The sequence below is a fragment of the Haliaeetus leucocephalus genome, unplaced genomic scaffold (genome assembly GCF_000737465.1).
Source record: "Haliaeetus leucocephalus isolate CR32 unplaced genomic scaffold, Haliaeetus_leucocephalus-4.0 Scaffold0, whole genome shotgun sequence".
Classification (NCBI taxonomy): Eukaryota; Metazoa; Chordata; class Aves; order Accipitriformes; family Accipitridae; genus Haliaeetus; species Haliaeetus leucocephalus.
The window spans coordinates 29,802,483-29,812,754 of record NW_010972436.1 but is presented as its reverse complement, the minus strand read 5'-3'; the positions used below and the strand labels follow the sequence as shown (position 1 = coordinate 29,812,754).

At 56.5% G+C, this 10,272-nt stretch overlaps 1 protein-coding gene across 1 annotated transcript in view; it reads left to right on the top strand.

The window, feature by feature from the left end:
• Positions 1–93: 93 nt before the first annotated feature.
• Positions 94–10,272, top strand: part of ZNF777 (zinc finger protein 777) — a 19,608-nt gene continuing 9,429 nt past the window's right edge. The window contains exons 1-6 of the mRNA XM_010563438.1: positions 94–544; positions 1,216–1,342; positions 3,076–3,189; positions 3,431–3,541; positions 5,768–6,680; positions 7,170–7,293. Of these exons, the coding sequence (XP_010561740.1) occupies positions 161–544; positions 1,216–1,342; positions 3,076–3,189; positions 3,431–3,541; positions 5,768–6,680; positions 7,170–7,293 (1,773 nt within the window). The 5' untranslated portion in view covers positions 94–160. The remainder of the gene's footprint in view (positions 545–1,215; positions 1,343–3,075; positions 3,190–3,430; positions 3,542–5,767; positions 6,681–7,169; positions 7,294–10,272) is intronic.

Here is a 10,272-nt window from a genome sequence, read left to right as displayed (position 1 = left end):
CCCGAGGGCTCTCGGCACCGGTGCGGGCCCGTCCCGTCCCGTCCCTCTCCGCGGGGTCCGGTTTAGTCCGTGGCTGCCCGGACGTCGGCCGGGATACCGCCTCGCTCGGGCGGCGGAGCCCACGGCATTGTCTGTGCCCCCGCAGGACCTGGAGTGGGACATGGAGTCCCAGGAGCTGGCCCTGGAGCAGCCCCTGCCCGCCCCCGAGCAAGGCCCCGCCGGGGAGGCCGAGCTGCCGGCCGCCGAGATCTCCCTGACGCTTGTCACCGAGATCCAGGCCGTGGATAGGAAGGTGGACGCCCAGGCCGCCCAGCTGATGAACCTGGAGGGGAGGATGAGGATGGCGGAAACCAAGCTGATCGGCTGCGAGAAGACGGCGGTGGAGTTCGGGAACCAGCTGGAGAGCAAGTGGACTGCCCTGGGCACCCTCATCCAGGAGTACGGGCAGCTGCAGAAGCGGCTGGAGAACATGGAGAATCTGCTGAAGAACAGGAATTTCTGGATCCTGCGGCTGCCCCCGGGGGCGAAGGGGGAGGTCCCCAAGGTAACGGTCTTCTGCTCCGTCTTCAAAACGGGGTTGTTCCGCACGTACTCTGTTCTCACAGCCCCGTTTCGGGGCAGCTGCGGTGCTGAGCAGGACATGGCTTCCCTGCAATGGTGTCTTTCCTTTCGTGCTTGGCGAGAAGCACTAGCATAGGTCCCTTTGTGTTAATTACGCACCACTCGTTATATATGTCTGATCCTCACCAAAACGCATCGGCCGGTCTGTGCGGGGTCACACGCTCCTTAGCGTGGCTGGAGCCATGTTTGAGTCATGCAGAATTGTGTGGCTCAGCCCCACGCGCCTGGTGGGTTTGGTAACATCCCCAGTGTCTTTTCAGAGGCAACTGGCGGCGGAAGCACATCAAAAATGAAACGGGAAAAGAGTCTATGTGTCGGGCACTGTGCACAGGGCATCGCCCGCAGTGCGAGGAGGCTGAGCAGCAGGCAAGGTGCAGGCAGGTGACGAGGGAAAATCCCATCGTGTCCCTTGCGGGCATGGGTGAAGCTGCCTGAGCCAGGCATGGGGGTCGAGCGAGGCATGGGGGAAGGAGCGGGTGTTGCTGTGTGGGACTGTTCTGTGCGGTGCTTGAGGAGTTTGAATGAGAAAATGTCCCTGGGCATTTTCTTCAACAAGAGGCAAAATGTCTGAGCATATGATGCTTCTAATCACAGGTTCCTGTGGCGTTCAACGATGCTTCATTTAACTTCTCTGAGGAGGAGTGGAAGAGCTTGAACGAGTGGCAGAAGGAGCTTTACAGGCATATCATGAAAGGCAACTACGAGGCCGTCATCTCGATGGGTAAAGACGAGCCGGGGTTTGCCCTCAGCGTTCTGATGCGCCAGGTTTTCTGGAAAGCACCGCTGTGCCTGGCAGGATCGGGGAGGGTGGATGGTGTGCTGGTTTGGGAACGCGTTATGCCAGCTTTTGACAGCAGCCCTGGCAGTTAGGTCAGTCCTCACCGGTTCAGTTTAGCGGTGGATGGACGTCACAAGCATCGCTGCAGTGACCGTGTCTCCCTGACAGTCTCTGTGGCTGGTAGGAGCCAAGCGAGCACCTAGGTCGTGAGGAGGAGGGGAAGCGAGAGGACCCCCAAGCCAAGTAAAGATGGGGAAGACGGGAGTTTTTGTCACGCAAAGGTCCACAGATCCACTGCGCTGGGTGCGTCAGCCCGCTCGCCGCTTAGGGCAGCAGAGGGGTGCCCTGCCTCTGAGGTTCCTTCCAGCCCTTTCTGTGGGTAATCAGTCCTTCAGCTGCAGAGCCTTTTGTAAGGGAGGAGAGCAAGGTTTGCAAGCTGCCTGCCTTGGTGCTCTGTCTGACCCCAGCCTCATCCCAGGCGAGGTTTCTTGCGCAGGCTGTTGTGGTACCTGCTCCTGTAATGCTGGGGTGGAGCTGGGGAGAAGCAGCAGGCAAAGGCAGGCTCTGCTTTCTGCTTTCCCCTCCAGCAGCTCAGGGCAGCGTGTTCAAGGCTAAACAAATGTGCTCTGCTCGCTTCTTCCAGTCCCGGCTGCGGGCATTCCCTCCAGGGGACGTGTTGCCTTCATGAGCACCTATGTGTGTTCTGAGAATTGACCTTGCCTTGGCTAGACGTCCGCGTGCGGTGGGTGGGAGCGCAGACGCGGTCCCTGGAAGACAGGCCTGTGCTGGGGCCGCTGGTGTGCAGGCTCACCTGCCAGCCAACTCCGCGCGATCCAGGCCTTTTGTCTTTTTTTTCCCCTTTCTTCCTTTATTTTTTTTGAACAGAGGTCTTCTGCAGTCCCTGTGTGCAAGGGATAAAGGTGAAGGATAAATACTGTCCCCGGTTCTCCTGTTTAAAAACAGTCCTGTGTCCTACTCTACAGGCACAGGAATGTTACGGTCCCGCTGAAGGGGATCTGTGGATCTGAGCCTGGAGCTTAGAAAAATGTATCTGTGCTTCATCTGAAGGTTTCCTTTGAGTAACGAGGTTTAGGGGTTTGGCCCTTATATAAGGCAAACGGATCCACCACAGCAGATTAATACCCAGAGACTCACACTTGTTTGGAAATGAAGTTTTCCGCTCTCCGTCCTAGGAGAGATTGTGATTGTCCCCTTTCCCCCACCAAAATCCGCAAGCAGCCTGTGACTCGGACGAGTAGGATGGAGCGGTCCTGGCTGGAGGGAACCGCATGGGGAGGGCACTTCCCCTGCTGCCGCTGGCTGACAGCTCTGGTGCTGTCCCCAAGCTGAAGTCCCCATTGTAATGGATCCGCGGACCTTAGCAGAGAGGAGAAGAAAGGAAGCCTGGAGGTAAGCACAGATGCATTTTCTTATTCTCCTCCTCACGCTGCAGGCTGGGAGGTGCTCCTCACCTGAGCAGAATGTGCTCCTGCAGTCCGCTCATGTTCCCAGGGCCCAGACAAGGTGAGCGGTGCAGATGTGTGAGAGCATCTTCTTAAGCCTCTCTTTCCATTACCCGTCATCCCCAGCAGCAAAGGAAGGTTGGTGGGCAAAGGTTTGAGAGTCTCTCTCCTGCAAGGGCAAAGGAAACGTTCTGATCCTCTTTTTACGTGCAGATGCTGCCATTTCGAAGCCTGACCTCCTGTCACGGATTGAGCAAGGAGAGGATCCCAACGCGGAGGATCAGGATGACTCTGAGGGAGGAGAAACCCCTACAGACCCCAGCACCGGTAAGCCATAAGGTTCCCAGGACTCAGTGGGGAGGTGGAAAGCAGACATGTGGCTGCCACCACCTGCCTGCACTCTTCCACTTGCCTCTGCTGTTGAGTTTTGCCAGCTCTGTCCTTTGGTACAGGAGTGACTTTGCTTTCCTAGTCGGCTCTCACCTGATGCAGCCATCTCTCCCAGAATCCTTTGTAACACAGCTGGGAGGCATGAGCATAAACTCCTGTCTTTCTTTCTCTTGTGCAGAGTTTTCCTTTCCTGGTCCTGATGACAGCTCGTGGAGTAAATACGAAGAGACTCTGGCTGAAAGCCACGAGGGTTCTGAAGAAGAGGAAAGCATGGAGGTCCCTAGTACATGTGAGTTAGAAGCGCAGAGCTTCGCCGAGCGCTGTGCAGAGGGGGAGACAGAGGTGGGCTCAGGCTCTTGGCACTTGCTGGGGATTGCCCGGGGTGAGATCCTGCCTTCGCCGTGGTCTCTGCCAGGCTTGCCTCAAGGGTCAGCGTGGGAGCTGGATGGCAGCCGAGGCAGATCGATAGCACATGTGCAGAAGAAGCTGCAGTACATGAGCAGCAGGCTGTAAAAGCAGCTGTGGGCTGGCAAGGGGGAGCAGATCACCTGTACGGTGTCACATCGCTCAGTGAGGTAGCGTGTTTAGTCAGCCTTGAAGTGGAGATGAGCAGGAGCACGTGTAGTGCAGGCAAGCTTCGATGGTATTGGCAACAAAGTTCTTGAAAGTCTTTTCCAGGAATATGTAAAGTATTTTTCACAGCTTTCTCTGTCAGCCAAATGTGAGGCTTCTTGTGGTGCAGCAAAAGGCATGTCCTCGTCACCGCCCCATCGCTCCAGGTCCCTGCTCTGAAGCATGGGGACACATGAGCTGCTTTGGGAAGCATCCCTTGCTAGGATGTGTTTTTGCCTTCCCAGCCTCATTCTTGGAAGCAGCTCAACTGTTCTGGCTGATGCTTTTCCAGAATCTCAGCCTGATGCAAACAAAGCAGCCCATTTTCAAGCCGCACGTTTAGATGTCTGGCAAAGTGACAAGCAGGTGAAGAGCCCTGTGATAGGGAGTGCTGAGCAGTCTTCTCTGGGCACGCGAATGCTCGGCACAGCTTTACCTTCTTGCGCTCTGCAGAAACCTGTGTTTTTTTCAGCCCGCTTCTCCACATCTGCAGATCCTCTGGGCTCTTTTCATCCTCTCTTTGCCAGGTTCCTTGGCAGTTGCTTTGAGTTACCATTTTTACCATGGAAGATCCTTCGGCTCCAGGCCCTGAACATGCCCAGAAAGAAAAGAGGTTTTATTCCCCTTCCCTCAACTGTTTTTTGGCCTTTATACTAAACCAATGTTTTCAAAGACCTGTTCTGCTTCACCTCCTGCTGAGGAACCCACTTTTTCCCTTTGTCTAGCTATATATAGAGATCTCATTATCGTACTGTCTGAGCTTTCCCAAGAAGTCTTTATCAATGATCTGGATGAGGGGATCGAGTGCACCCTCAGAAAGTTTGCAGATGACACCAAGCTGGGTGGGAGTGTTGATCTGCTGGAGGGTAGGAAGGCTCTACAGAGGGATCTGGACAGGCTGGATCGAGTGGCCGAGGCCAACTGTATGAGGTTCAACAAGGCCAAGTGCCGAGTCCTGCGCTTGCGTCACAACAACCCCGTGCAACGTGACAGGCTTGGGGAAGAGTGGCTGGAAAGCTGCCTGGCAGAGAAAGACCTGGGGGCGCTGATTGACAGCCAGCTGAATATGAGCTGGCAGTGTGCCCAGGTGGCCAAGAAGGCTGATGGCATCCTGGCCTGTATCAGAAATCATGTGGCCAGCAGGACTAGGGAAGTGATTGTCCCCCTGTACTTGGCACTGGTGAGGCCGCACCTCGAGTACTGTGTTCAGTTTTGGGCCCCTCACTGCAGGAAAGACGTTGAGGTGCTGGAGCATGTCCAGAGAAGGGCAACGAAGCTGTTGAAGGGTCTAGAGCACAAGTCTTAGGAGGAGCAGCTGAGGGAACTGGGGTTGTTCAGCCTGGAGAAAAGGAGGCTGAGGGGAGACCTTATCGCTCTCTACAACTACCTGAAAGGAGGTTGTAGTGAGGTGGGGGTCAGTCTCTTCTGTCAGGTGGCTGGAGATAGGACGAGAGGAAATGGCCTCAAGTTGCGCCAGGGGCGATTTAGATTGGATATTAGGAAAAATTTCTTCACCAAAAGGGCTGTCAAACACTGGAACAGGCTGCCCAGGGAAGGGGTTGAGTCACCATCCCTGGGGGTATATTTAAATGGACGTGTTGATGTGGCGCTTAGGGACATGGTTTAGTGGTGGATCTGGCAATGTTAGGTTAACGGTTGGACTCGATGATCTTAAGGGCCTTTTCCAACCTCAATGATTCTATGGTTCCAAGTCAAAATACTTCAGCTTTGGTTGTATTCCAGTACTGCTTAGGTAGCTCCCAGAGGGGACTTGCAACCCTGTAGTGCCACGTACTGTCTTGAGCATACAACAGAGACCAACTCTGCCCCGAGAGAATTGCGGTCTAAATACTGAGGCAGTTCTTATCTCAAAGAAATGACATGAATGTCTCTGCTCTGCCAGATGAACAGCAGTGTGATGAGGAAGGTCCCGAAAGCCTTGAGCTTCCTAGCTCGTTGGCGGGAAAGTGGGAAGAGGTTTTCTCAAGCCCAGAGGAAGAGGTCAAGCCAAGCAGCAAGAACCGGAGCGGATCGACCCCGCAGCAGAGAACCGCAACGGGCAATGGGCTGAGGCGCTCCGCTCGCCGCGGGAGAGACTTGGCCAAGAAGGACATTCCTGAGGATGTGGCCGCAGTAGAGGGGCCGTACATCTGCTGCGAGTGTGGGGAGAGCTTCCTGGACAAGCAGCTCTTTGCCGCCCATCAGAAAGCGCATGCCAGCGAGGAAGCCTGCACTTCCCTGGAGCACGGAGAAAGCTTCAGGCAGAAATCCAAAACCCCTACGAAAGCCCAAGGGCCCTCCCGCTCCAAACCGTCCAAGCGCCCCGATGGGGAGAAGGGCTCTGGTTTCAAGTACGGCTTTGTCAGGCACCAGGTGAACAACATGGTGGAGAGACCATATACCTGCTCCCAGTGCAAGGAGAGCTTCAGCCTGGAAGTGAGCCTTATCTTGCACCAGAAGCTCCATACGGGGAAGGGCGATGGGCCGCTGACATGCACCTACTGCGGGAAGGACTTCCGAGACCTCTCCAAAGCCATCCGCCATCAGCGCATCCACACCGGGGAGAGGCCGTACCAGTGCACCGAGTGCGGGAAGAGCTTCATCCGGCGGGACCACCTGCTCAAGCACTGGCGGGTCCACACCGGGGAGACCCCCTACCAGTGTCCCGTCTGTGGGAAGCACTTCCGCTACAAAGAGTCTCTGAATTGTCACCAGAAAATCCACTCCCGCAACCCCCGGCCCATGGAGGATTCGCAGCACAATCTGGAGTCGGCAACTCAAACCGGCCATTTCTGTGTGAAAAAAGAAACTAAGCAGTAGCGCTGTGGTGGGAGGCCGGGGCAGAAGGGCTCGCAGTTACGATGACGGTCTAGCAGGTGGACGTGCAGCATGATGGGAGGTGAACTTGTATCGCAGCTAATCCATGTGGTCATGCTACAAAGCCCGCTTTGTTGAAGCATCAAAGGAATTCCTCTTAAAAACTCTGATCAGACGGCCTAGACACCTCTTCGACCCCGCGGGGTTACGTGGGACTTCCATAGCGGCGTAGGCCTTGTACTAGTTGTTCCCTACGCAGGTTTGGATTTTGCCTGTAGAGAATAATCCCGAGCGATTCTCTGGGGTCCGTATTTAGCAGGTGTTTCCCCACCTATCTTTGTGCATATTCAGGAGTGACAAGCTTTCGCTTTCTTTTTTCCACTCGTTTCACCACAAGGCTGGAAGCGCGAGGGAGGGAGGGAAGGAAGGTGCCATTCCCAGGCAACCAGCCGCCCACTCCCATTGCGTTGCCGGACCTCGAATGGCAGCCCCGTGCTGCGAGGCCAGGGCTGGGATGAAGGGAAGAGAGGCGAGGCAGAGACGTGGTTAGGGGCACGACGCGGGATCTGTCAAAGGCAAAAAAGCGGAGAGGAGAGAGCGGCAAAGAGCAAGGTGAGAAAAAGTAGGTGCAGGAGGAAAGGACGAGCAGGAGAAGGGGCTGAGGACATTGGAGCAGGAGGAGTCAGGAAAGGCAGCGTGTGGAGGCGCGGTCGGGTAACTTACCCGAGGAGGACACGTCTCTGTTCTTTCGAAGGATGTTACTGGCACCAGTCAGGCTGTAGTTTCCCTCTGGCCCAAGGGAATGGAGCCGCTGGTCCATCACACAAACTCCTGTCAATGAAGGCAATTTTATTATTATTTTTTAACTGGGTTTGGTCTCACACTCAGGTAAGTCAGACGAGTGAAAGCAACTTCTCCTAACCCCTGTAAAGAGCTGTTTGGTTTTTAGTTAATCTAGAAGTAGTATATTATTATTATTATTATTATATTATTATTATTAATTATTATTATTATTATAATAATACTACAAGGAAACGTGTGGCACTATATTTCACAGTTGATCTAAAACACTTAAATGTATAACTGACCGGAGTTTTTCAGATGTCTGTGTAAATATTGGTTGACTTCTCGGAGCTAATTAGTGTTGTTCCTGAGGTGGCTATAAGTGGTGTCTCTTCCGCTGTGTATCGTCAGCTGCTGGTTTGTGATTGTGTTTTGTAATAACTTTTGTAAAGTCTGTCAATACAGTGTTTCCATTCTGAAGCCCGTGTTGGGTTGAGTGATGGCAGCCCCAGTCCCCTCGCCAGACTCTGTGTTTCGTCCTTGCTCGCCCCTCTCCCACAGTGACGCCTGCAGCACCCTTGCCCGGCACCCGGCTGTTATTTATTAGCTTTTTCCAGGTAACTTGCACAACTGGAGAACCGCACAAGCCAAGCCGAGCGTCTGGGGAGTCAGGTCTGGCAAACAAGGCTGCTCGGCGCGGCTCTGGGGCTGCTGTGGTTGGTGTCTGGCATTTGGGGTTCGTATTTTTAAGCTTTTTCTCTGCTGCCACTGTGGCTGGAAGCAGATTTCGGTTTTATGCGAGAATAACGGCGCGGCTCCGGGAGCTGGCCTGCACCACGCACAAATAAGGCTGCAGCAATGGCCGAGGAGTTGCTGGCCACCGCCAGGCCTTGCTGCGGGGTAGAGCCGGGACAGTCCTATGCTGGGAGAAGCACCAGTGTGTGCAGTTGCAGCACCGCCCTGCGCCTCGGAGCTGGGTTTTCATGGACTGGCCCTCCGGCACCGACTGCGGCAGGCGAGAAGAGCCCTGGCACGCTCTGCTGAGGGTCCAGCTGCTGACGCTGCGCGTTCATCTCTCGCCAGACAGGGCAGCCTGGGCCCTGCGGCACCCCATGGCATCCTGGCGGAGCTGGAAGGACCTTGGCACACCGGGCCGGGCTCACTCGTGCCTGCTGCCCATCGGAGAGGCAGCCGCCGAGCCGGGCCGCGCTGGGTTTGCATTGCCGCTTCCTCGCTCGCAAGTACCCAAGTTCTTTGTACCGGGGGCTGCCAATAAACTGTTCCTGCCAGGCCTGGCCCCCACGCAGGGCAGCGCACCGTTTTATCTTGCTGTGCCAGGGCCTCGCGCGTCCTGGGGAGCGCAGTGCCAGCTGGTGGGGCTGAGCCCCGGGGATGTGGGGTTGTCGGGTGGGGTGGGGGGGGGTGGGCAGCGGGTGCCCTGTGGTGTCCCAGGAGGGTCCTGCCTTTCCCCAGCAGCGCATCACCCATGCCAGGGTCGGGGTCCCCTCTTTCCTGGGGTGTTTGCGGAGGGGAGACTGGCACAGCTCCAGACTGTGTTCCCCCCCAGCCCAGAGGCTGGATCTGGCCCACCTACCACCAGCATCCTGGGCTGCTCCTGGGTCTCTGCACCCAGACCTCAGCTGTCCCTATGTCCCCCCCTCTTCCACCGTCCCCCCCCACCCTGGTGACCTGGCCCACAGCCCTGCAGGGTGGTGGCCATGGCTGCAGCAGACGGGTCCCAAGCCCTGGCTGGTGGAAGCTCCTATTTCTCCCCCTTTCCTACCCTGGAGCCAGGTACAGAGTAGCTGCCCCCCGGCTCCTGCTCCTCTCTGCTGCTGCAAGAAGCTGCTGGCTGTACCACACACAGGGTGCTGGGGAGGGGGGATGCGTTGTCCTTCCAAGAGCCTCCCCCCCCAGCCCAGCATCCCCGAGGCTCTTCCCTGCTGGATCCTGGTCCCCTTTCCAGGTCCTGCCCGTGGTGCAGCCTGTCCCCCCCCAGGGGGCAGCCACCAGAGCCCCCCCAGAGCTCTGACAGGTGCCCAAAGGGTGGTTCTGGCTTGGGACCAAACGTGGGATGCAAACAGGGCAGCCCGTGGGCCCTGTCCGTGGGCCAGAGCCAGCGCAGGGACGTGGCGTGCGTGGCCTACAGGTCCCCGGCTTCGCTGCCGGGCTGAGACCAGAGGGTGCCAGGGATCCTCAGCCAGCCCAAACCCTGCTGGGTGCCCGCAGAGCCGGAACAAGTGACCCCGGCCAAATTCTGCCCCAACACCACGCTCCCTGGAGCAACCAGGCAGGATGGGGCTGCCCAGTGCAGGGGGGGGTGCGGGGATGGAGGTGCTGGGGAGGGAGAGGAAGAGGGAAGAGGACGGCTCACGGCGGGGGAAGAAGCATCGTGCTGGATCCGGCAGCCCGAGCACAGGGCAGGTGCTGCAGCAGTGGGGCTGAGCACGGCTCTCGTATGAGCACACAGAGACACCATAAATATACATGTATGTACTGTGATGGTGTATACATGTTCTTTCTGTGTGCGTATATATATATACACGCATACATACATGGCCTGCAGCCCAGATCACGGGCACTCACACAACCAGAGCACCAGTGGCCGCATCCTGATCCCTCTCTGGCTGATTGCGATGAAGATCCACTAGTGGGAAATAAACACGCATGATAAATACACATAGATCTCTCTCCATATGCACAGCGTGGGTCCCTCCAGCAGCTGGGCTCAGGCACCCCCTCTGCCCAGTATCTGCCCCTGGATCCCAGTTTCCCCAGTTGCACTGGGACATAAAAACCCCAGGCAGT